Source organism: Heloderma suspectum, chromosome 1 (genome assembly GCF_057233095.1).
Source record: "Heloderma suspectum isolate Gila_16-S chromosome 1, 16-S_ref, whole genome shotgun sequence".
In the NCBI taxonomy this organism is placed as follows: Eukaryota; Metazoa; Chordata; class Lepidosauria; order Squamata; family Helodermatidae; genus Heloderma; species Heloderma suspectum.
In genome coordinates this window covers 110653438-110680868 of record NC_139458.1, presented here as the reverse complement: position 1 = coordinate 110680868, position 27431 = coordinate 110653438, and the positions used below count along the sequence as shown (strand labels likewise).

General features: G+C 43.7%; 1 protein-coding gene across 2 annotated transcripts in view; it reads right to left on the bottom strand.

The window, feature by feature from the left end:
- The window catches only part of SYT9 (synaptotagmin 9), a 165318-nt gene that overhangs the window by 52996 nt on the left and 84891 nt on the right, over positions 1 to 27431 (bottom strand). For both annotated transcript variants that reach the window (XM_084828212.1, XM_084828204.1), the window contains exons 2-3: positions 26048 to 26393; positions 19202 to 19748 (exon numbers count right to left, since the gene is read on the bottom strand). In XM_084828212.1, coding sequence (XP_084684338.1) covers positions 19202 to 19748; positions 26048 to 26393 — 893 coding nt within the window. The remainder of the gene's footprint in view (positions 1 to 19201; positions 19749 to 26047; positions 26394 to 27431) is intronic.

Below are 27431 nucleotides of genomic sequence, written 5' to 3'. Positions count from 1 at the left end.
TTCACTCCTTTATTCTTCTTCTGTTATTCTGTTATGTTGGATACTACTCTAGTTGAAGGAGGATTTCATGATGTAAGGCAAGGGTGGACAACTTGTGGTCCTCCAGACGTTTTGGCCTAGAACTCCCACGGTCCTTCATTATCGGCTATGCTGGCTAGGCCTGATGAGATTTGTAGACCAATCTGGAGGGCCACAAGATGCCCACCTCTGATGTAAAGTCTTATCTGCTGAAGCCCTGTTTCAAGTGCCTGCTTCACTGAAAGTGTGATATGCTGCTACAGAGAAGAGGGCTTTTTCAGTGGTGGTTTCCTGGGTCTGAAATGCCCTCCCTAAGCAGCATACCTGATGCCTACTTTACAAGCCTTTACATGCCAGGTTAAGACATTCTTTTTTATCCAGCTGTTTTAAATGTATATAGTGCTTCTGTAGTTTTATTAGCTGCCTCTTACTATATTATTGATGTATGCTGCCCTGAAATCTGAATTTGATGAAGGGCAGTAGAAATATGTGTTAAATGTAGATAATGTATTTCAATGAATATATATAATTTATGTAGGAGCAGCTTCCCTGAATACACACACACACACACACACACACTTTCCATGGGAGTGAACCAGCACAACAGTCAAACAATAAATAAACAGCTTCCTCCAATACAAACATTAAAGCCTGTTTTTGTGCTGAAAAAAAGCCCCCCCACACACAAGTTGGAAACACCAACAAAAAACCTCTTTCTTAAATTGCCCGTTTGACTGAAAAACAATGTGTAATTTTTTTTAACTTAAAAAAGTTTTTTGATCCAACCAAAAGTTAACTTTGGAAGTGGGATGCTTCTTATTGTTTTTATAATACACAGGTATACTGGGTGCATTCTTCCAGGAAGGAAGTGAGCGCGCGCATGCGCGTGCATCTGTGTGAGAGAAATGGGGGGGGGGGAGAAAAAATACTGTACAAATACTTTAATGTGTAACATTAAACTGTGACAAAAAAGTAACGTTTTCAAAAATAACGCAAGGCGAAAATGTTTAACTTGGACCTAGATTGGAGGGCTACCATTTCTTCAGAAGCTGCAAGATAGGCAGAAATTCAAGAGACAAAGCTCTTTCCAGCATGGAGAAAATGACAAAATGACAGATGAAGCAGTGATAGGGCTGCATGTTGCTAACTCTTTCTTTCAGTAGCTTATATCTCACACTCCTGATTAGCAAATAATTAATAACTGTAATACAAATCTGTCCTTTTTGCCATGCAAAGAAAATATTGTTAGAGATTTAGATACGCAGTGCTCTGCTTCAGATACTTAGTGGACAGTGTCAAGACTTCTAATCTTCTAGCATTCAATGCACACTTCTTGCACTCTACTGTGTACACAGTTAATGGCCTGGTTCGCACAATTACTGCAGCTTAAACAAGCCATTGTGGCTTGTTTCAGCCAAGGCCCCCAGTGGGCATAATTTACCCAATTACTTGCCCAGGCGTGGCTTGTCTGAATCCGAACAGAATGGCTTGGTTGAGGGGGAAACAACTCTCAAATAACCGAACAGGCCATGGCTTATTTGAAGGTTGTTTCCCACTCCAACAAGCCATGTCACTTGGGTTTGGATTACACGACAGGGTAGGTAATTAGGTAAATAGAGCCTGGCATGCCCCAACACATGCCACGGCTTAAACAAGGCACTGGGGCTTGTTTAAGCCTCAGTGATCGCGCGAACTGGGCCACTGTGTGACATGGGCACTCAATGAATTTTGTAACAGAGACCGGAGACCAAAGACTCAAGTTGGTTGTGCCTAAGAGTGACCTGAATTCATATTTGAAATGTATCGGAGCCCCAAAAACATACTTTTATGCACTTGCAGGTTTCTTCTCTTTCTTTCCTACGCCATTTAGAAGCCTACAAATACTACACATTGCGCAATTGACATGATCCTTCCCACCTCAAAAGAAGGGAAGATGACACAAAATTGCATGCCCAGGCCTCTACTGAGTAGCTGCATTACAAGTTTCCTTAAAATTGTGATGGACCAGAGGGTCTAACACCCTTTCTTTCATCATGGACAGACTGTTGCAGCCTGATATCTGCCTGAATCAGGCAAATAGTTTTTAAGAGAGTTCAAGGTGGTAATAATACAGGGATTGTTTTCCATAGTGGTACACACACCTCCCACTGTCACCTCTTGTCAAAAAGGGTTTTCATGCTTTGAAGGACTACATAAACAATACAACAAATTTTTACAGTCAGCTCTGTTCACAAGTTGAATGTACATTCCAGAGGCATGATGCCTCTCTCATACCACCTTCAATTCTCTGAAAAAGATGTCATCTGTCTCCAGCTTTAAATTACTTTATTCTAGGTTAACAGGAACTCTCAGAACGTATTTTTAAAACTTGTCAATTTATAAAATGAAAAAGGATCTAAAATCCAGTACTGGAAAGGTGACTTGGAAAATGAGAATTATCGCACAATGTTAAAAAAAAAAGTTGATAGTGAAGTGAAACAGCTGAGGTGCTATAGAAAGTGTTTCTTCTATGCCAAGCGTGAAGAACTATTATTTTCAATGGTGAGGTTTCTTTCTTATTTACACCTCATGATATTCAAAACGTTTTAGTTGCACAAATGTCCACTGATCCAAGACCCTGTTTAACCTTCATTGCATATTTGATTAAGCAAGAAAAGGCAGAACCAGATATCTCCTTCTCCCACGTCGAAAGACATATGCAACAGGTTTTTCTACCTACTTTTGAGGTCCTAATGATAACTACAAGTGAAAGAGTTGCTTCTTAAAATATTAATAAATGTTTCTGTTTTTTTTTTGTATAGCCCCTAAAGAAGGCCCAGAAATATACAGTAGAGGGCCGAAATGCATTGGGGAATAAAATTCTATTTTTTAAATCCTGGAACTTTGCCCCGATCTACACTCATGGTTTTTTATGCTTCCAATCAGTCTTCGTTCCCCTCTTTTCACATGACACTCTCGCTGTTTTGTTTTGGAACCGCAATTTCCCGCTGCCCTGTTACCGCTTTCATTACCCTGATATTCTGTGATTTCCAAGTAGATTTCATTCATGTGCTCTGCTTTTCCACTTTTATTACCGAACATGGGCGTGGAATTCTCCTCCCACGCCTGTCCATATATGGTGGTGTTTGTATTTCCCTCCTGTCCAATCACAGCTCTCAATGCTCCCATGTAGTCTTCTGGCTACTGATAGGCTAGCATAGCTTCCTCAGCATTCGAAGTTTTATCACCAACAAGCAAAGGGCTGGATGTGCCTGCTCTTGTCTGATCTTGGAAGCTCAGCAGGGTCAGTACTTGGATGGGAGACCTCCTGGGAATCAGGCTTCCTGCATTGAGCAGGGAGTTGTTCTATCCCTTCAAATGACACTAACTTTTACCTCCTTCTATTCCCTGCTTTGGCTTTTTTTTTTAAATTGAGGAATTATCTTTGAATCTTTGAAGAATCGTAGCTTTTCCAGCCCACTTTCTCTGCACACTTGTCCAGGAACGCGTAATTTTTTTCTCAGTCCCCTCCATGCTCGCAGCACGCTGTCCTGAATGGAAAGACACATGCACACATCCAGGCAGACAGTCATCACTATTCATGGACTGACATCAATAAAAATGTCCGTGGACAATTTTAACGTCAACTCATGAGCGGAAGACAAGAACAGGGCAGTCTTTGAAGATGCAAGCAGACCCCCCCCCCCGCAAACCCGAGCGTCTCCTGCCTCTGCATTTCTCAATTGGAGGGAGAAGAGGGTAAAATGCCTCCCTGCAATGAAGGGAGACACATCTGATCCCCCACCCCACCAAGCTCAGAAGCAACGTCCTCTGTTGTTTCAGAGCACCCTATTAAGTTCAATGGGGCTTACTCAAGGGTTGCAGACTTACAGGGTGATCTTATGTCTATTCAGAAGTAAGTCCCATTGAGTTCAATGCGGCTTACTCCCAAGTAAGTGCCCAAGATTGGGGCCACAAGAAAACAGTACAGCAGAAGTTAAGCTACCGGGGGAAGGAGGGGGGAAGGGGGCATGTGCAAAGGCAGTCAGTTGTGATCCTGCATTTAAAACAGAAGCAGAAAACCCCATTTTAAATGCAGGATTTTAGGCTGGTGGCAGATCCATATTTTTCAACTTCAGTCCGTGGAGGCAGATGTGCTCTGTGACTCGATACTGGTTTTGTGGGTCTCCCCTTTAAGAATCATATGAAATTATGAAGATCCCTTTTTTGATTTTATGTACCCTTGTTTAACCCAGTACCTCCCAACACATTGGCTCCCTGGGTAGATGGGGGAGTCTTCTTCTTTTTCAGCCAAGCAGGAGAAAGCCTTCAAAGTTAGGATTTCACTGGCTACTTAGGGCACAATCCTATGCATATTTAGACAGAAAAAACATGTTTAGCATGTTTAGACATGGCTAGTTGGGGAATGCTGGGAGTTGTGGGACTTTTTTTTCTGTCTAAACTTGCATAGGATTGTGCCGTTCATGCAATTCATCTGGCAGAGCTTGGCATCTTTTAAGATTTTTTTTTTTTAAGCAGTTGCTTTAGGCACTACTGCTTGGGTGGGAAAGCAGTGTCTGTCACCTCCAAATCAGAAGGCAATTTGCTTTCAATGGGATTTCCCTCTGCTGCGGACAAAAACAGGGCAGTCTTCGAAGCTTCGAAGACGCAAGCAGACCCCCCCAAACCTGAGCGCTGGGGTGCCACCGCTGCTGCCTCTCTTCATCGTGCCAGCTGTCAAGGGCTGGCGTGGGGAAAAAAGCCTTGGCAGACACCCCCAGCCTCTCGCCCTGGCCTCCAGCAGGTGGGTGGGGGGGAGAAGAGATAGATGCCTCCTTCTTCCCTCCACCCCCACCTGCTACAGCGGTGGTGGCAAGGGACAAGGTGGTCATTTTCCGTAAGACCAGGAAAACTTATGGAAAATGACCAGCCTCTCCTGCGTCACTGCCAATGTTGGGGGGGAGGACACTAAAGGTGCTGCCTTCTTCCCCTCTTCTTGCTGAGGGAACTGGTGTCTGGTGGGGGCGGAGTGGCAACTTCTCGCTGGGCTTTGAGCCCCAACCAGATGCTTGCACCATCCCTACACACACACAGGGACAGAGGAAGAGAGGGACGGTGGGCAGGGAAGCGGCAGAAACAGGAAGAGTTGCCACTCCTCCAATGAGAGCAGCCTTCCTTGAAAGCAGGAAAACAGCATGGTGCTGGAGTGTGAACCATGTTTGTGCATTTGAGGAGGTACTGGAACGGGGAAAGAGGGTGAGTGTGGATAATCACGTTTTAATGCAATGGCATTTAACTCGGCAGTCTACCGACTTCATTGCGCTAGCAGACACAATGAAGATCGGCCCTTTGTCTCTAGTTTTCACTGTGTGATTCTGGATCTTCTGTTTTGTCTGACATTGTTTCTTTGCACTTTTTATTTTAGCCATATAATTTGAAACTTCATTATTGGTCAGGAGCAAGCAATATTTACTCCTGAGTGCGTAACCCAAAGGCAAACTGCACAGCTGTCCCTTCTGCTCTTCCCCCATCACTGCAACCGCCACCATCACTGTTGTCTGCAGGCCTTCTCATATTGCTGTTGCTGACCGCTGTGCTATCCCAGAAAGGTCTGGCAGGGATAGGTATTAACTTCAGGTTAGTGCACAGTGATCATATGGGGACGCTTGAGAGCTTTGTGTTCAGAATGCAAACTGTGTAAATCGTGCAAAGTAAATTAAATTTCCTTGACTTCTTTGCATTGAAGATGTTGGGCTATGCACTTGTCCAATTTGCCCTTTTTAGATTCCCAAAGGTCTCAATGGACAATCCATGGTTTATGGGGGACCAAACTATCCTACCTGAAATCACGAAATTGGTTTTCAAAGCATTTCATCTATTATATTTTTATACCGTTTATCTAATTTACTTCAGTTTCTTAGTCATAAAGGATAAGCATGTCTATAACTAGTTCACATGTACCTCTGATATGTCATGAGGTTTAGTCCATTTAGATAAGTCCTTTTCACTTAAGGGCGGAGTTCCAGTTTGGAGAAGCTCTCAGGGGCTTCATTCCAGTGGTGGGAAGGGTTGAAGGCCCTTCCCACCACTGAAGGGGTGAGCCCAGAAATACCAAAAGATAGCATCATATTTTGGCTTAAAGCTCTTGAAGGGGTGAGCCCAGAATACCAAAAGATAGCATCATATTTTGGCTTAAAGCTCTTACTGGCGGTAACTAAGCCTTAGGAGAGGCATTTCAATCTTTCGGAATGGGGAAAAACCTGCACAAAAGTCAGAAGACTACCAAACATTTGGTGGTCAGGGAAAAGGTGGTGGAACCTGGGGAAGAGGGCGGATCCATCTGGGGAACACTGGAGGGCTGGATTTGGCCCCTGGGCTTGAGGCTCTGCACCCGTGATTTAGATGCATCCAAGAACTTGCATCACCGCCCACTCCCTGGTTTAGCCTTTCATTTCTTCCAACAGAAACCCCTCGCTTAGCATCACTGGATAGGCCACTTCTGAAATTTGCCCAGGGTTAGAGTGCAGCTTGTCCAGTGCACAGAGGGCTACTTCAGGATACTGGAATCTCACTGCACACACATGATTTGCTGCTCAGCTCATTGGATCAGGCTAAGATATGGCTGTAAGTTTTCAGTGGTTGCTATATTTGTATCTGGCCGTGTGAAATAAATGTCCTGCAGCCAAAAAGAAAATAGTTTTCAGAAGCTGAGCACCCCAGAACTGAAAGGAACATTATCTCTGCTTTAAAGAGAGAGAGAGAGAGAGAGAGAGAGAGAGAGAGATTGACTTCCTTGGTCATTATCCGCTTCTTTTACAAGAAATGCTGGGAAATGATAGATTCTTGTTCAAGGTATAATCTTTGCAATCGGCACCAACATTATGCTACCGTCTTGAATTAGAGCAATTCTAGAAATGATATAATACATTGCAGCAGCAAGAGTAAGAACAGATTACACTGATCAGGACAGAGATATTAGTGGAATGCAGTGGAACTAGAAGCTATTAATATAATACCAGTAAAAGCTCTTTTTGTTGCTGTTGTGCCTCAGCAGGGTAGATTGATTTAAATCAAGCAGATTTAAAATCAGTCAGAAAAGAAAATGATTTTCAACAGGGACAACTTTCCCATGTTTTTACAGATATCTCATAAACAAAAGTGCATTTCAGTTTGTTGATATAATCATTTAAGTATATTGATATACAAGTAAATACAGTCTTTGTGCTACCTAGGAAGGCAATATAAAACATTTGCTCAAGCAACACCTTTGCCTTTTCTCTATTTAGTGGGGGATAATGTTAAATAAGTGCATTTCTGTTTGTCACCCTCTGTATGTATACAAAGATACTGAGCAAGCTCATTTCCTTGAAAGGTAATTGGACAGAACTCTCTGAAACTAAGGGATGGTAGTTACTTAGCAGATCCCACTGCATGGGAAATGAAGGGATAATCAAGCTGAAGTTAAGCGCTATTAGAGCCCACTGATTCCAGTCAGTTGGATAAGTCTGCAGAGCATCTTTCATCCTCTTTCGTCTATCCTTGGGTGCTTGCAGCAGAAAGTCTTCTATCACTACCAATCAGAAGACACTGACAGGGTTCGCATGATCACTGCAGCCCGCCGTGGTTTATTTCAGCCACGGTGAGTTGTGGTGTGCGCCAGCTGCCCTTCTGAATATGCAAGTTGTGCAGGCAGTCGCTGGGGCTTACTGTGTCACACAAACCTGGCGAGGGAAGCTTATGTGAGGGTTACACAACTCTCATGTAAGCCGTGGGCATAAGCCACCCTCGCCAGGTCTGGACGACACAATAAGCCAAGGCGACCACCTGCTGCGGCTTGAATATTCAAAATGGCCGTCGGGATGCGCCGCGAGCCTGTGGCGATTGTGCAAACTGGCTCATGGTGTAGCTACACTGTCTATTCTTTCTGTTTTGCAGAAAGAAAAAAGATGGAAGAAGCAGTGCAGACAACCTTGTCTTCAACCTGTAACCCTTTTGTTACAGGTTGAAGACAAGGTTGCCTAGCCCCCACCCACCCCAGTAAAATTCCGCGAATGAGGCATAGCAATTGCATGACAAAAGCCTCGCCTGGAAGCATCCCAAGTTCTTTCCCTCACTGTTGTGTGTCCTCCACCCATATTCCAACGCCTGGGAGGATGGTGGGGATAAAAGTGGCTGGAGAGAGGCAGCTTCAGGGGAATGTCAGGGGAAAGGGTTATTTCCCTGAAACTCCCACCTCCGCTAGCATTTCTGTTGCAAATTATCCCCTTCCCTGGCTTTTTTACAATGGGAAGCAGTCCTCTGACATTACAGGTCACTGTATTTTTTGAAATCCATAGTTTAGCCCTGACACTGAAACAGTTGTTGTTGTTGTTGTTGCTGCTGCTGTTGTTCAGTCGTGTCCGACTCTTCGTGACCCCATGGACCATAGCACGCCAGGCCTTCCTGTCCTGCGCTCTCTCCCGGAGTGTGCTCAAGTCCATATTCATTGCATCGGTGATGCTATCTAGCCATCTCATCCTCTGCCGTCCCCTTCTCCTTTTGCCTTCAATCTTTCCCAGCATCAGGGTCTTTTCCAGTGACTTTTCTCTTTGCATTAGGTGGCCAAAATATTTGAGCTTCAGCATGGTACTTATGGCCATTTCTGACCTAACCATCTACACCAGCCTTCCTCAACTGAGCATCCTCCAGATGTTTGGTACTATAGCTCTCATCATCACTGACCATGGGCCATTCTGGCTTATGGGAGTTGTAGTCCAAAACATCTGAAAGGCAGCAGGTTGAGGAAGGCTGATCTGCAGCTATAGGTAGGCTGCGAAAATTATCCACCAGATGTTTGGCAACTTCGCTGTTCATACAATGATTATTTCACGATTATTTATATGATTCTATGATGTCCTTGACATATTTATTTTATTTGTTTATTTATTACACCTGTATCCCCAATCATCCTCTAAGGACCCCAGTGTACAATTTCCAAGGAGACTCCTGTCCAGGCAGTATACAAGGTTAAGCCTGATTAGCTTCATCAGTAGAACTGCCACATATGCTTCCAAACACAACTTACTGGAGGCTTTTACTGTACTGCTCTTGAGAGGATCTATTTGTTCCTGGTAAGAATGGCAGGATTTCTCCTGTGGGCATTACAAGGATCCATCTAATCCCCTGGGTGATACCATATAAAAACTGGGGTGAAAGTTTGGTCCCTACTCATGGAAGCTCTTCAGTTTCTTATGGTATTACAAGACTTGCGTATTTGGAATGATTTCTAGTGACCGGGATAAAAAGGCATCTAAGTACATGCAATGATAATCCCTTCGAATGCAGTGAACGAAATAGTAACACCAATCCTAAATCTGCTTATTCAGAAGTCAAGTGCAGTTGATTCAATGTTAAATATGCTCAGAACTAAAAAATAATGGATACATAAAATAGATTTCTCTTTGAAATTTAAAACTAAGATTTAGAGGTGTGCATGATCAAAACGTGTTTTCTGTTCCGCACAATAAATCATTCCATTTTTCTTATCACTCAGCTCTGTTGAAAAGGTTCATGATCCCTGGCAAAAAAATCTAAATATCTTATCAAACAAGTTTTATACTGCTCTGGTATATATCACACAAGTAGCTGAGATTGCATTTACAGTATTTGAGAACAACCTCAGAGAAACACAGGAGACTGATAATATCTATAATTCCCAAATTACGCTGTTGGTTACAAATATTTAAGGAACAGAAAGCTGGAAAATATTAGTTTGAAAATAGAATGTTGTAAAAGCTTCATTTATCTGAGTTTCTTATCTAGAAACCATCACTCTCTCTAATTGGATATGGATCCTGCTGAGAATCATTTGCATTGAAAAAAAAATCCCACTGTCAAAAGAGGTATCAGAATCCCTTGTTCAGTTTTGATAAACTGGGTTCAGAATGCATCAATGGCACTATCCAAAGTCAAAACACTTTCAACAAATTAGTGCCTGAACAACAAAACGAAGAATGTATCTGAAATTTGCAGGTGTGATGAAATGCTGATCTGCATGTAATTAATTTGGCTGTTCTACCATAAGCTTTAAAAGTATTTGGGTGAAATGCGTGAAGCCAATAAGATTAAAATTGTTGTTGTTATTGTTCAGTCGTTCAGTCGTGTCCGACTCTTCGTGACCCCATGGACCATAGCACGCCAGGCCTTCCTGTCCTGCGCTCTCTCCCGGAGCGTGCTCAAGTTCATATTCATTGCATCCGTGATGCTATCTAGCCATCTCATCCTCTGCCGTCCCCTTCTCCTTTTGCCTTCAGTCTTTCCCAGCATCAGGGTCTTTTCCAGGGAGTTTTCTCTTCGCATTAGGTGGCCAAAATATTGGAGCTTCAGCTTCATTATCTGTCCTTCCAATGAGCACTCAGGGTTGATTTCCTTTAGGATGGACTGATTTGACCTCCTTGCAGTCCAGGGGACTCGTAAGAGTCTTCTCCAGCACCACAGTTCGAAAGCATCAATTCTTCGACGCTCAGCCTTCCTTATAGGCCAGCTCTCACAGCCATACATTACTACTGGGAAAACCATAGCTTTGATTAGACGGACCTTTGTCGGCAAGGTGATGTCTCTGCTTCTTACTATGCTGTCTAGGTTTGCCATAGCTTTCCTCCCAAGGAGCAAGCGTCTTTTAATTTCATGGCTACAGTCACCATCTGCGATGATCTTGGAGCCCAAGAAAGTAAAATCTGTCACTGCTTCCATTTCTTCCCCTTCTATATGCCAGGAAGTGATGGGGCCAGATGCCATGATCTTAGTTTTTTTAATGTTGAGTTTCAAACCAGCTTTTGCACTCTCCTCTTTCACCCTCAACAAGAGGCTCTTTAGATCCTCTTCGCTTTCTGCCATTAGGGTGGTATCGTCTGCATATCGGAGGTTGTTGATAATTCTCCCAGCAATCTTAATTCCGACCTCTGATTCATCCAACCCGGCATTTCTCATGATGTACTCTGCATATAAGTTAAATAAGCAGGGTGACAATATGCAGCCTTGCCGTACTCCTTTCCCAATTTTGAACCAATTGGTTGTTCCATGTCTGGTTCTTACTGTTGCTTCTTGACCTTCGTACAGGTTTCTCAGGAGACAGGTAAGGTGGTCTGGTACTCCCATCACTTTAAGAATTTGCCACAGTTTGTTGTGATCCACACAATCAAAGGCTTTAGCGTAGTCAATGAAGCAGAAATAGACGTTTTTCTGGAATTCTCTTGCTTTCTCCATGATGCAGCGAATGTTGGCGATTTGATCTCTAGTTCCTCTGCCTCTTCTAAACCCAGCTTGTACTTCCGGTAGTTCTCGGTTCGCATACTGCCGAAGCCTAGCTTGTAGGATTTTGAGCATCACCTTGCTGGCATGTGAAATGAGCGCAATTGTGCGGTAGTTTGAACACTCTTTGGCGTTGCCCTTCTTTGGAATTGGAATGTAAACTGACCTTTTCCAGTCTTGTGGCCACTGTTGAGTGTTCCAGATTTGTTGGCATATTGAATGCAGCACTTTAACAGCATCATCTTTTAGGATTTTAAATAGCTCGGCTGGAATACTGTCATCTCCGCTAGCTTTGTTGTTACTAATGCTTCCTAAGGCCCACTTGACTTCACTCTCTAGGATGTCCGGCTCAAGTTCAGTGACTGCACTATCATGGCTATCGGGGACATTCAGATCTTTCCTGTATAGTTCTTCTGTGTATTCTTGCCACCTCTTCTTAATCTCATCTGCTTCTGTTAGGTCCCTGCCTTCTTTGCCCTTTATCATGCCTGTCTTTGCACAAAACGTTCCCTTGAGATCTCCAATTTTCTTGAAGAGATCTCTAGTCTTTCCCATTCTGTTGTTTTCCTCGATTTCTTTGCATTGTTCATTTAAGAAGGCCTTCTTGTCTCTCCTTGCTATTCTCTGGAACTCTGCATTCAGTTGGGTGTATCTTCCCCTTTCTCCCTTGCTTTTCGCTTCCCTTCTTTCCTCAGCTACTTGTAAAGCCTCATCAGACAGCCACTTGGCTTTCTTGCATTTCTTTTTCTTTGGGATGGATTGAGTTGCTGCCTCCTGAACAATGTTACGGACCTCCGTCCATAGTTCCTCAGGCACTCTGTCTATCAGGTCTAATCCCTGAAATCTATTCCTCACCTCCACTGTATATTCATCAGGGATATGAGTTAGGTCATACCTGAACGGTTTAGTGGTTTTCCCGACATTCTTCAATTTAAGCCGAAATTTTGCAAGAAGCAGCTCATGATCTGAGCCACAGTCAGCTCCAGGTCTTGTTTTTACTGACTGTATGGAGCTTCTCCATCTTTGGCTGCAAAGGACATAATCAATCTGATTTCTATATTGACCATCTGGTGACGTCCATGTGTAGAGTCGCCTCTTGTGCTGTTGGAAAAGAGTGTTTGCTATGATCAGCGTGTTCTCTTGGCAAAACTCTATTAGCTTTTGTCCTGCTTCATTTTGTACACCAAGGCCATGCCTGCCTGTTATCCCGGTGATTTCTTGACTTCCTACTTTAGCATTCCAATCCCCTATGATGAAGAGGACATCTTTTTTTGGTGTTAGTTCTAGAAGGTGTTGTAGGTCTTCATAGAACCGATCAACCTCAGCTTCTTCGGCCTCAGTGGTTGGGGCATAGACTTGAATTACTGTGATGTTGAATGGTTTGCCTTGGATTCGTACTGAGATCATTCTATCATTTTTAAGATTGTACCCCAGTACTGCTTTTCCCACCCTTTTGTTGACTATGAGTGCTACTCCATTTCTTCTAAGGGATTCTTGCCCACAATAGTAGATATGATGGTCACCTGAATTAAATTCGCCCATGCCTGTCCATTTTAGTTCGCTGATTCCCAAGATGTCGATGTTCAATCTTGCCATCTCATGTCTGACCACCTCCAGCTTACCTTGATTCATTGATCTGACATTCCAGGTTCCTAAACAATATTGTTCTTTACAGCATCGGATTTTCTTTTCACCACCAGACACATCCACAGCTGAGTGTCCTTTCGGCTTTGGCCCAGCCGCTTCACTCTTTCTGGCGCTACTTGGAAATACCCTCTGCTCTTCCCCAGTAGAATATTGGACACCTTCCGACCTGAGGGGCTCATCTTCCGGCGTCATCTCTTTTAGCCTTGTGATACGTTCCATGGGGTTTTCTTGGCAAGAATACTGGAGTGGGTTGCCATTTCCTTCTCCAGTGGACCACATTTTGTCAGAACTCTCCACCATGACCTGTCCGTCTTGGGTGGCCCTGCATGGCATAGCTTATGGCTTCACTGAGTTACGCAAGCCCCTTCGCCACAACAAGGCAGTGATCCATGAAGGGGAAGATTAAAATATCTTGAAGCAAATTACTTCCTGGTTTGTGAAGCTAGCAGATGAATACAGTAGCATCCAAGAGTATAGATTTCACATGCAAGGATCGGTTTTTGTTTCGTTTTGACTGCCGGTGAGCTTGTTAAACCTCCCATAGCCATGAGGAAAAGTCTGCTTGTTAATGAAATTAATGCCTTTGGCAAGATAGGCATCCTGTTGCTCTCCAGGAGTTGTGGGACTCTTAACTCCCTTCAGCATGGTCAATGGTCAGGGATGATGAGAGTTTAAGCCCAACATCTGGAGGGCCACAAGTTGCCCAGCCCTGGCCTATGGGCATTTGCAATTATAGGTTTCAAACATAGGGTACATAACTATGTCTGTGTTGTTATTAGTACTACTGGTTATTTTGAGAAGCACTGTAATGACTGAGAAGTTGCTTGAAATTTGATACTAATGCTAAAGTTTATGTAACACCATCCATTTACATGGCACTTGTTCTGTGCATGAGGACAGTTCCCTGCCCCAAGGGACTTACAGTCTAGAATGATAACGACACAAGAGAAGCAGTAGAGGAAGGGGAGAAAAATGGCTGAAGGGATAAACATGGGAAGAGGATGTTATTACTGCAGTTACACATAATTAGGCTTGATTACAGTAGGGTATGGGGATTGTTGTTGTTGTTCAGTCGTTAAGTCATGTCCGACTCTTCATGACCCCATGGACCATAGCACGCCAGGCCTTCCTGTCCTCCGCTCTCTCCCAGAGCATGCCCAAGTTCATATTCATTGCATCGGTGATGCTATCTAGCCATCTCATCCTCTGCCGTCCCCTTCTCCTTTTGCCTTCAGTCTTTCCCAGCATCAGGGTGTTTTCCAGGGAGTTTTCTCTTCGCATTAGTTGGCCAAAATATTTGATCTTCAGCTTCAGTATCTGTCCTTCCAATGAACAGTCAGGGTTGTTTTCCTTTAGGATGGACTGATTTGACCTCCTTGCAGTCCAGGGGACTCGTAAGAGTCTTCTCCAGCACCACAGTTCGAAAACATCCATTCTTCAGCGTTCAGCCTTCCTTACAGTCCAGCTCTCACAGCCATACATTACTACTGGGAAAATCATAGCTTTGATTATACGGACCTTTGTCGGCAAGGTGATGTCTCTGTTTCTTACTATGCTGTCTAGGTTTGCCATAGCTTTCCTCCCAAGGAGCAAGTGTCTTTTAATTTCATGGCTACAGTCACCATCTGTGGTGATCTTGGAGCCCAGGAAAATAAAATCTGTCACTGCTTCCATTTCTTCCCCTTCTATATGCCAGGAAGTGATGGGTCCAGATGCCATGATCTTTGTTTTGTTAATGTTGAGTTTCAAACCAGCTTTTGCACTCTCCACTTTCATCCTCAACAAGAGGCTTTTAGATCCTCTTCGCTTTCTGCCATTAGAGTGGCATCATCTGCGTATCTCAGGTTGTTGATAATTCTCCCAACAATCTTAACTCTGACCTGTGATTCATCCAACCCGGTGTTTCTCATGATGTACTCTGCATATAAGTTAAATAAACAGGGCAACAATATGCAGCCTTGTCGTACTCCTTTCCCAATTTTGAACCAATCGGTTGTTCCATGTCTGGTTCTTACTGTTGCTTCTTGTCCCTCGTACAGGTTTCTCAGGAGACAGGTAAGGTGGTCTGGTACTCTCATCTCTTTAAGAACTTGCCACAGTTTGTTGTGATCCACACAATCAAAGGCTTTAGTGTAGTTGATGAAGCAGAAATAGATGTTTTTCTGGAATTCTCTTGCTTTCTCCATGATCCAGCGAATGTTGGCGATTTGATCTCTAGTTCCTCTGCCTCTTCGAAACCCAGCTTGTACTTCTGGTAGTTCTCGGTTCACATACTGCTGAAGCCTAGATTGTAGGATTTTGAGCATAACCTTGCTGGCATGTAAAATGAGCGCAATTGTACGGTAGTTCGAACACTCTTTGGCATTGCCCTTCTTTGGAATTGGAATGTAAACTGACCTTTTCCAGTCTTGTGGCCACCATTGAGCGGTCCAAATTTGTTGGCATATTGAGTGGAGCACTTTAACAGCATCATCTTTTAGGATTTTAAATAGCTCAGCTGGAATACTGTCATCTCCACTAGCTTTGTTGTTAGTAATGCTTCCTAAGGCCCGCTTGACTTCACTCACTAGGATGTCCGGCTCTAGTTCAGGGACCGCACTATCATGGCTATCAGGGACATTCAGATCTTTCCTGTATAGTTCTTCAGTGTATTCTTTCCACCTCTTCTTAATTTCATCTGCTTCTGTTAGGTCCCTGTCTTCTTGGTCCTTTATCATGCCCGTCTTTGCACAAAACGTTCCCTTGAGATCTCCGATTTTCTTGAAAAGATCTCTAGTCTTTCCCATTCTGTTGTTTTCCTCGATTTCTTTGCATTGTTCATTTAAGAAGGCCTTCTTGTCTGTCCTTGCTATTCTCTGGAACTCTGCATTCAGTTGGATATATCTTCCCCTTTCTCCCTTACTTTTCGCTTCCCTTCTTTCCTCAGCTACTTGGAAAGCCTCATCAGATAGCCACTTGGCTTTCTTGCATTTCTTCTTCTTTGGGATGGATTTAGTTGCTGCCTCCTCAACAATGTTACGGACCTCCGTCCATAGTTCCTCAGGCACTCTGTCTATCAGGTCTAATCCCTGAAATCTATTCATCACCTCCACTGTATATTCATCAGGGATATGATTTAGGTCATACCTGAATGGTTTAGTGGTTTTCCCTACGTTCTTCAATTTAAGCCGAAACTTTGCAACAAGGAGCTCATGATCTGAGCCACAGTCAGCTCCAGGTTTTGTTTTGACTGACTGTATAGAGCTTCTCCATCTTTGGCTGCAAAGGACATAATCAATCTGATTTCGATATTGACCATCTGGTGATGTCCATGTGTAGAGTTGCCTCTTGTGCTGTTGGAAAAGCGTGTTTGCTATGATCACTGTGTTCTCTTGGCAAAACTCTATTAGCCTTTGTCCTGCTTCATTTTGTACACCAAGGCCATGCTTACCTGTTATCCTGGTGATTTCTTGACTTCCTGCTTTGGCATTCCAATTCCCTATGATGAAGAGGACATCTTTTTTTGGTGTTAGTTCTAGAAGGTGTTGTAGGTCTTCATAGAACCGGTCAACGTCAACTTCTTCGGCATCAGTGGTTGGGGCACAGACTTGAATTACTGTGATGTTGAATGGTTTGCCTTGGATTCGTACTGAGATCATTCTATCGTTTCTGAGATTGTACCCCAGTACTGCTTTTCCCACCCTTTTGTTGACTATGAGTGCTACTCCATTTCTTCTAAGGGATTCTTGCCCACAGTAGTAGATATGATGGTCACCTGAATTAAATTTGCCCAAGCTTGCACATTTTAGTTCGCGGATGCCCAAGATGTCGATGTTCAATCTTGCCATCTCATGTTTGACCACCTCCAGCTTACCTTGATTCATTGATCTGACATTCCAGGTTCCTAAACAAATTGTTCTTTACAGCATCGGACTTTCTTTTCACCACCAGACACATCCACAGCTGAGTGTCCTTTCGGCTTTGGCCCAGCTGCTTCACTCTTTCTGGCGCTACTTGGAAATTCCCTCTGCTCTTCCCCAGTAGTATATTGGACACCTTCCGACCTGAGGGGCTCATCTTCCGGCGTCATCTCTTTTAGCCTTGTGATATGTTCCATGGGGTTTTCTTGGCAAGAATACTGGAGTGGGTTGCCATTTCCTTCTCCAGTGGACCACATTTTGTCAGAACTCTCTGCCATGACCTGTCCGTCTTGGGTGGCCCTTCACGGCATAGCTTATGGCTTCACTGAGTTACGCAAGCCCCTCTGCCTAGGGATGGTGGAGAATTTCTCCCCGAAACTTCGAGGAGCCGAGCACCAACGTGTTCGGCCCCCCGTACAAGTTTCGGGGAGAAATCCTCCGAACCCCCCCCTGCCCCCCGCACCCCCCCTGGGACGGGACTTACCTTCACCGAATGTCCCTCCCGGTGGCTGGTCCGGCCGGCTGTTCGGCGGGTGTTCGAGCGGGGTGGCAGCGGCAGCTGGTCTTTCAACCGGCTGCCGCCACCGCCATTGCAATGAAAGAAAAAAAAAAACACCCCCTGATAGGCTACGTGATGATTCACATAGCCTATCACGGCTAGATCTGCAAAGTCAGCCGTGATAGGCTACGTCAATCGTCACGTAGCCTATCACGGGTGACTTTAAAAAAAAAAAAAAAAAGCACGTACGGATAATGGCGGCCCCCATAGGGAGCCGCCATTCCCGTTCCTTATTTGGTCGCTGTAGTCTACGTAAACCTTTACGTAGACTACAGCGACTAAATAAGGAACGCGAATGGCGGCTCCCTATGGGGGCCGCCATTAGCGTTCGCGTTTTTTTTTTTTTTAAGTCACCCATGATAGGCTACGTAACGATTGACGTAGCCTATCACGGCTGACTTTGCAGATCTAGCCGTGATAGGCTACGTGAATCGTCACGTAGCCTATCAGGGGGCGTTTTTTTTTTTTTAACTTTCGCGTTTGCGGCCGGGCGAGGCGGGAAGCCTCCTCCCCGGCCTGAATTTCAGCCGGGGCAAGGTGGGAAGCCTCCCCCCCGGCCTGAATTTCAGCCCGGGCAAGGCGGGAAGCCTCCCCCCCCGGCCTGAACTTCGCGGGGGGACCAGCGAAGCGCCTCCCCCCCACCGCGAACGTCCTTCGACGACAGGTAAGGGACTTTCGTCCACCCCTACCTCTGCCACAACAAGGCAGTGATCCATGAAGGGGAGGGTATGGGGATTAGGTTCACAAAAAACGTGGAATTTGAAGGAAAGTATGTAGGAGGATGGTAGCTTGGTGTAGAACACCTATTTTGCATGACAAAGTTCCCAGGTTCAATCCCTGGCATCTTCAGGTAAGGCTGGAAAAACTCCTGCCTGAAACCCCAGAAAGCTGCTGCCAGTTAGTGTCAACAACACTGGGCTAGATGGACCAATGAGCTAACTCAGTATAAGGCAGGTTCCTAAGAGAAGTGGCATTATGGCGGTAGTTCTATGCAGGAGGGAAAGGAAGAGAGAAAAGGCAGAGTTGATTGAAGGAGCAGGAGACCTTTGATGGCTGAGGGTGGCAGAGCTGTGATATGAACCTCAAACATTCTCCTTGCCTTCGTTATTGAGATTAACCTCATTAGAGAGCTGCTGATGTGCTACTTCATATGGAGAGTGGAGAACCTCACGAATATCTTATGTTTATAGAACTACACAGTAGACAAGCAAATATGTGTCTTTTCCCCTCTCTCAGGGAAATGAACAAAATAAATAGACAATCCTCATAACCCTGCATGTGATCCATACTGTATAAAACCAGATCCATACTGTATATACGCCCAATAAATGAACAAAAGCCTCCCTATTTGGGGGAAGTCTTCACAGCTGCAAAAAGATTATGAAAATGCACCTATGAAAATGCACCTATGAAACTAGGGTTATAGAATCAAACATGGATCTTGGAAAGCATTAGGTGTGAGGAAGAGAACTTTGGAGTTCAGTTCTCAAAGAAAAATCAAGGCACACTGAGCATTCTCAGAGTAGAATGTGAGGATCTGCTAATCTCTAAAAAGTGTCTAGTTCTCTAATACAAACCACTGGAAAATCCAATATGGCAAGGAAAATAATATTTAGGAATGGAATTCAGAGATATGGGGAAGATTTCTATATAAAAGAGTAATTCCTCCATAAAGATTTAATATTGATAGTCTTTGGACCCAGTCAATTTCAGGCAGAGAATAATGGGTTGCAGCTAAAAAGACAGATAATTTAAATTACGCAATTCAGATAGAAAATAAAACCTCAAAATAAAAGGGAGTCATACTTACATTGGTGACATATTCGATGTCCTTCCAGATATTACACTCCCTGGGAAAGTCCGTCAAATCTAAAAAATTATCCACTATCACTTGGCCAATCAAGTCATGCCGGGAGAACCTGTCAAAGTCATATACAGAGAAGTGGAGTTTCCTTGTACTCAAATCATTATAAGGAACAGGAAATAAAAAAACTTCATCAAATACGGGGTTTAGGGTCTTTCTATGCACTTTAGTTTGGTGTTTTGTTTTCCTATCTGGAAGTAAATAAATCTTGACATAGGGGTCTGAAGTCCCAGAAAAGTCCTTTGCTGGCAGGTTGACAGCTTTGTGAATCTTCACTATCAGTTGTTCTAAGTCACAATCGTATTTCACAATAAAGTTGAGTTTCCCACAAGACTTGCTATTATTTCTCCGCCCATCATCCGTGTCCACAGATCTCTGCTTATACAATTCTGGCTTGATGCGCCCAAGTCCTGTCAGCTGATCCTGCTTTTGAATCTGCTGGATGTTGAAGTCTGGGTTTGAGAGATTGAGTTGCCTTCGTATCGAATTATGCCTTAAATAAAAACAAACAAAATGTGTTTATTTATTACACTTATGGGTTGCTCTATAGCAAAAATGTTCTCAGAGTGAAAAATAAGTAAAAAAGAAAACATAGTACAATATATATAAATTAAACATAGATAGCCTTGATTACACTTGTAGGAATATCAAATCTCTATGTTGTTTTTAAGACTTACAAATGTTGAAACTAAGAATTTTGATCATTAAGAGCTTTGCCATTTTTATATTTCTCCCCCCTTACTCACAAAACTTGCAGATATTAGGTTGGAAGGGGGTTGGTGTTGGAAAAGTTTGCACATGTCATGGAAGTGCTAGAGCTTGGCATACCCTCATCTATTCAGGTTTCCATACAGTCCATCCCAATTGTTTTGGCATCGGTTGCTATTCTTCTTACCAGCTAAGCTTCTGTCCTGATTGCATCCCCTCTTCCTGCTTTTTCCAGTCAGCCCTATTGCTGGGTCTGGGCAGTTGGTAACTAACTTTGTAGTGTCCTTCCCCCTTTGCTGGCTCCAGGGTTTTGAGGCCCTTGGGCAAGACATCATTAAGGGGCTCCTCCTTCAGTGTGTCTAACTTCTCATCACCACTGTCACCACCTGCTATTGTTCCTCATCCTATTTCTCAACATTGATACTACCTCCTTGCTTGTCAAGCAGACAGCCAATGAGCAACCAGGCAGTGGCATCTATTACCTCATTACTCACCACTACCATTGTTGTCTGGGAGACAGCAAGAGCCAGGTGAACAAGCAGGTTGCAATGGTGAAGACGAGGTGCAGCAGGGGGCCCCTACTGGACTACTGTAACGCACTCTACGTGGGGCTGCCTCAGAAGAGTGTTCGGAAACTTCAGTTGGTTCAAAGAGCTGCGGCCAGACTGCTGATTGGGGCTGGTTATAGGGAGCATACAACTCCCCTGTTAAAACAGCTTCACTGGCTCCCAGTCTGTTTCCAGGCACAATTCAAAGTGCTGGTTATGTCCTATAAAGCCCTATACGGCTCGGGTCCAGGTTATCTGACAGACCGTATTCTCCCCTATGAGCCTACTCGTGCCCTGAGATCTTCAGGGGAAGCCCTTCTCGCCATCCTGCCATCATCACAGGCACGCCTGGTGGGACCGCGGGAGAGGGCCTTCTTGGTGGCTGCCCGAAGGCTCTGAAAATCCCTTCCCAGGGAGGTGAGAGTGGCGCCCTCCTTGATATGTTTTCATAGGTATGCAAAAACTTTTTTGTTCCAGCAGGCCTTTGGAGATAACTAGTCTGGACCTGTGAAAATGTGACGTATGGATATTATTTTTGTTGTTGTGGTTGTCTTTTAATGTTTTAATATTTTTACAATTTTAATATTGATGATTTAATTATATTTTTAACTTTTGTACAGATGTATTTATATTTCTATGAATAGGTTTTAATTGTAGAAGTTTTAACATTTTAAGGCTGCCTTGAGTCCCAGTATTGGGAAAAAGTCGGGATGATGATGATGATGATAATAATAATAATAATAATAATAATAATGGGGTGTGCCCAACCATGCTTACTACCGGCGTCAGCCCTGGCCTTGATCTTCACTTCATGAACAATCTAGCTACCTGTAGACACCATTGTATTTGTGCATCTATTTTTTAAACTTTTTTTAGATTGTTGTACTGCTAAAGTAATGGCTCGAGCTGATGTGTACAAAAAACAACCCAATACAATACTGTAAAGCAACCCTAAAGGATCAGAACAAAATTAGTGTGCGATGAAGTAAAAAAAATAGTGCCAAAAATATGCCTTCCTTTGATTGCTCAAACTGCAAGAAAGCCTAAACAAAAAAAATCATGCATTGCGTCCAAAGTATGGCAAGGCTTGGGGCTTAAATGGGAGTCCCAAGGCCTGGGGGCTACAACTGGGAATGCAATTTCATGTTCCTCTGATGTTCTAACTTGACTCACTGAGGGTACATTTGGAAAAGCATTCTGAGATGTTAGAATTTCTTGCAAAGGACTGGTAACTGTTATGAACTGGGCTTCAGTTTGCCAACAGTAGAAGACCAAACTGGACTAAATTTTTCCCCATTCATTTATAGTAGCTAAAAAAATATCTGGTGAAAATCTATAATGCATATAAAGTTTCAGGAGACTGTTGGAATTGGACTCGGAATATTTAGATGGCCTTAAGTACTGTCCCCCTTAATCTCAGATAATCATATGCGGAATAAAAATAACACTAACATACCTCACAAGGCTGTTGTAAAGAGGAAATGAGTAAAGAACTTTGTAGATGGAAAGTGTTATAAAGTTATAATAACTAGGAGAGTGATACAAAGCAACACTGAAAACGAAGCAAGTATAAAGACTGAGAGATTTGTATGAAAAGAAACAAGGTAGATTTCCTCTTCCAAGTTTCACTTTGAATTAAGAGGACTGAATGCTTCTCTGCTGTTCTCTCTTCCTTTTCCTCCAGTACCTTCAAGTGGATTTACACTGGACTACATATAGCACAAGTGGGAGAATCCCTCTGGTGTATGGCGAAGTTGTTCAAAAGTGCAGTGATGATTGCTTACATGTTACACTTGAAAAACAGATAAGGACATTACAAATGATATGGAGGGCTTCTCTAGTCCAGTGTTTAATTCATGGCACCTTTGGAGCTTCTCCTCTCTTTTTGTTGGATTTTTTTATTTTATATTTTGCAACCAGTGTTGCCTTCTTTCTTGTTTGTAGCAGCTGGCCACATGGTAAAGCAGCCTTTCCACACGATTGCTACTCCCAAGTTTCTGCATAGCTGTAATGGTGTAATAGGTTTCTGCGTTGTGGGTGAAATTGAACCTGTTTCCCTTCCTGTCCCCTGCAGCCCTCTGTGACCCGCCCAAATCTGCTCTGGAGGGCACCCCAACCATCCAGAACAGATTTGGAGGGTGAGTAGGGGGCTGCAGGGGCGAGGGGGAAGTGCCCCTCTCCCCACTCCACTGATGGAAGCTGTTCCATCAGCGGGAGGGGCTAACTGGATGCAACCCTCCGTGGCTAATCTGGTACAGTTGATTGGCTTGTCATATGCCTTCAGCCAACATGTGGTGAGTGACACTGTAGCGGCCCACTCATATTCTCTCCCACAGAGAATACAGACATTGCATGCAGAGTGGCATCAACACAGCGAAGCACACTTGCTCTGCAAACCCGGAGTGTAATGAAAATCCCTCTTGACAATAAGAGGAATTAGCTGGCCTTTGAAGATGGTCATCAAGCATAGAAATGAACATGTGGAAAATGAGTTGGAATCATAGTCTCAGGTTCCATTCCCAACCTCTACCAGTTCCAGATTCAGTCTGCAGTGGGGACAATGCTCATAACACATGAATGTGCATAGCCTCTCTGCATGTGATCTATACTGTATAAAACTGGAGGGCACGGATCATGCAGAAGGAGTATATGAACATAGGCCCCTGTACAAATGGGACCTGGAATACATAGAAATCTTGATCCTCTTTCTACACTAAATGATCCTCTGCACATAGCTAGTAATTTGTCATTTTGGACCGACTTTCTTCCTGAAACTTCAGGAGACACTCCTGCTGTGGTTATAGCATTTCATGCCCTGGGTGTGCTGTGTTCTGCTCTCTGAGTCCCATTTACATGTGTCATTCATCTGTCCAGAGGGCAGAGGAGAAGCCCTCAAATCCTAAATCTTACCAGAGCTCAAAAGTCTTAAGAGGATAAAAAAAAAGGAAGTATACGTTAGTGCACAACTAACTTATGGGGTTCATTGTCACAAGATGTGGTATAGATAATGGCTTTAAAAAGGTGGGTTCCATCTTTAAAAATTATTAGCTATGATAGTAAAACATGTTTGGAGAAGCAGTATACCTTTCATTACTAAATGCTGGAGCAAACAGCAGGGGATAACTATCTTTCTTATGTCAAGCTTGTTAGGTGGTTGACCACTGCAGCAAGAGTGCACTGAACCAGATGCGGCATAGGTCTAATATCTAAACCTGGCACTTTTTATGTTAGCTCTGCCCACTGTCATTCATGCTTCCATCATTTTTATACGCTCTTGTTTCTGTGATTTTGTTCAGTCAGTTGTCCCCTGGTGATTTCACGTCCCACCCACCCACTCTTATCAAAGCTGTGGCTAAAACCTAACACTTCCTATTTCTAACTCTCACAAGTGTTTTATTAACTTGTTCTATTTTTGCTGAAATCTTTGCAGGGATATATCAGCACCCACAGTAGCAGGGATAAGTGCAAATGAACATGCTTTGCAAGATTAAATTGAGGCCGCCCTCACGTACTACAGGACATTAACAACCTGGCAACTTTGTTTAGCTCAGAAAACAACAAAAAACGTGCAGGACTCTTTCTATATGTTGCCTGCAAATGTGGAGCTACTACTGGAAGTAAAGCACTTGTTATTCTGTTCTTCAAGTATGTTTCCAGTACATCACTAATTTTCTGCAGTGATCCTTTAACATACAAGAAAACAAACCCTTTGCAGTCTCTCCTTGTCCACCATTAACAAAGGAGAAACCATATCAACTCCAATTTCCTATCAAGATTTTGACACTCGGTAGTAGTATCTATGAGGCACAATGCACATCTACAAATGGCCTATCCCAGAAATGTTCTCTGGCTTCTATCAAGGGTCTTACTAAAAGTTTAACTCTTCCTGAACAGTGAGAGTTACCTTGGACAAGTGGTTATGCAGCATCATTAGCTTTTGTTGCTGTTTTCTGTTGATTCTTTTTAGAAAATACGTGAAGATAGTCATGTTGATCAAAAGAAAAAATCGGGGGGGGGGGAATCCATATCAACATAATAACTTTATAAGGCCAACTCAAAAGTCACACAATATTGTGCTTTAGAAAAATATTAAATAAAGCACCCACTATCTTTTTTGGAGACAAGGATTTCTAACTAAAACAACATTAATATAATGATAAAAGAAGCTTAAAACCAACAGACCAGATAGAGTGTTTATGTAGATTTCACAAACCAAACATTTATGTTTGTAACACTTTTCAGATCATTTCAGCCTAAACTGTATGCAAGACAGAGGAAACGACACGATGGCTGATTTCACTAGACTTTCTCAAAGCCCAATTCCCAACTCTGTGTTGAAAAACACATACTTTTTTTCATTATGAAAACACTGTTTGACGTGAATGGGCCCTGTGTCATTTACTGTTAGCTAGAACAAGATGGGTAGGGTGCAAAAGCTGTTGGGCAGCAGAAAATCTGATGGTGAAGTCTTGTGATGGGGTGGGACTGCAGACAACGTATGGACTTAAAGATGTTTCAAAACATTTTTCAGCTATGCTAATGAAGCCCTTCACATTTACTGAGATAAGAGTCGTGCAGTGTGAACAAGGAATAAAGGAGAGCCCTTGTCTCACTTGTTTCACACAGGATGCTGCTTTGTAAGAAAGGGGGTCAGGCAATTCTCAGGTACCTTTGCCCTCACCTAGAGAGAAAGGGGTTATATTTCTACCCAAGTCCTTCTCCTCCAAGTCTCTTAACTAACTGACCACAGAAAACTACAGTATTCTTCCTTCCCCCTTTCTCTGCCTTTTATGGCTGGGTTTGCACGATCGGGGAAGGAAAATAAGCCATTGTAGCATATTTCCACCCCCACCCCGGCACATGCTGCATCATTACCATAATTACCATTGCCGGGCACAGTTTGTTGTGTTGTCTGAACCTGGTGAGGGTGGGTTACAAACAACCCCACAACTCTAGAACAAGCCATGGGTTGTGGGGTGGTTTGTAAACCCACCTGCTGCACACCCTTGCCCGGTTTGGACATGATAAACTGCACCCACTGAGGGTAATTATGGGAATGACATGGCACGTGACTGGCACACGCAGGGTGGGGAAATAAGCCACAATGGCTTATTTTCCTTCCCCAGTTGTGCGAACCCATCTATGTTTGTTCCAGCCAACCTATTTCCTGGTTCCCTTGTCTTGATTAAAACCTAACTAGGCCTCTCTCAGGTTCAAGGGAATGGACCAATTTGGGGAGTAGGGGGGAGACACACAGCTTTGACTGCCTGTCACTTCTGTGGCAGAACTGCTACTTCCCCCATGGCTCTCCTCTCCTCTCCGCTCAGATCTTGGTCTTCTTCTTCCTTCCCCTTCATGGATCCTGCTCCTACATTGGTAAAGCAAGGGGGTGCCACTGACCCTCCACCTATGCATTTCTCTGTGATCAAGGTGCCTGTTGGATAAAACATACCTTTAGAACCTTTAGAACTGTAAAGATTTGCACTCTGGGGGCATTTCTCTTCCTTACTGTAACAAAAACATTAGAGCTACTGACCGAGCAGAAGGCGTTGGTTCTGTGATTTGTCGATGCATCCGAACATTGTGCACACAGTTTTCCTTGGTCCCTGTCTTAGCATCCAATGGAATGTCCGGGGAGGTGTGGCTAATCTTCATGGAAGAGTCAGGGTAGGAAGTAGGCTGTCCCAGGTAATCCTCGCTATACTCATAGTCATTGGTCTCTGTATCTGTATAGTTCAGGGATTCCTGCTTGACTTTGTTTCCAGTCAGGCCACGTTCTCGCCAAGGAACCCAACAAAGCTTCCAGGACACAAACAGAGACACCCCGAACAAAGCAAGTCCACATGCTGTGACAACCAAGGACAGCAAACTCACTGTGATATCTGAAAAGAAGATAGGCAAATGCAGGTTAACACTAGAACAACAGTGCAGCTTTAAGAGAAGCTCCTAAAGTATAGCAGAACTAAAACTTTGTGCATAGATGCTGCTGGCCAGATGACAAAAAACATGACTTCCAAAAATATTTTCCTTCCAGATTCCCGGCTCAAGAAAAAATTACCACAGGATCTGGGATGTTTATCCAATGCTGTTTTATAAGAACATAAGTACTTATATTTGCACTGCTGGGTCAGATGAGTTGAGTTCGGCATCCTGGGTTGTGTCCAAGTGATGTCCCTCTGCTGACAGAAGGCTCTTTGATCCAGCGGGGGCTTTTGCCAGTAGGACAGGGAGGGAAGCAGGCTTTGGTGATTCTACAGCCTCCCACACCACCCCCCACGCTGTTCCAAAGGGTTCCTCAACATTCCAGAGCAGTGAATTCCATGAATCTTCTTCAGCACTTCCCAGATTATAATCTTAGATGTATGGTGGTTCTGGACTCAATCACACAACTCAAACAGATTGGAGTAAATCAGTGACTGAAATCAGTGATGTAAAATAAACGATTTAACTACGACCACCCTCTAAAAGAGGAAACCAATAAGAATGCATAGTAATTCAATACTACCCCCCACCCCCACCATTTAAAGAGAAGATTTAAGGCTACCTCATGTTGGTTCAAGTTCCACAAAGCCAGGAAACTGGAAGCTAAGGCTAATGCCTTGACAAACATGCCCTGTGATCAGTAATATCACAAATGCAATGTCACAAATTGTGCTTGCTTACAACTTACGCTTCATGTACCCACAATCTTCTTTGGTCTTTCAGGCCTAAATCCAGATGGGGAGGATGGACTGCCTGAGACCAGCACAGATGACCCACACTGTCCTGGTCCTGTATTGCCTTAAGAAGCATCTGAGCCCAACTGTGTTGCTAGAGGCATCCTCCTGTGAATTGATCCATGCCTGTTTGTTGAATGCATGCTCTATGTAATATGTGAACACCCCTTTCATGTAACCATGTAAAGTGTACATGTGTAAAGA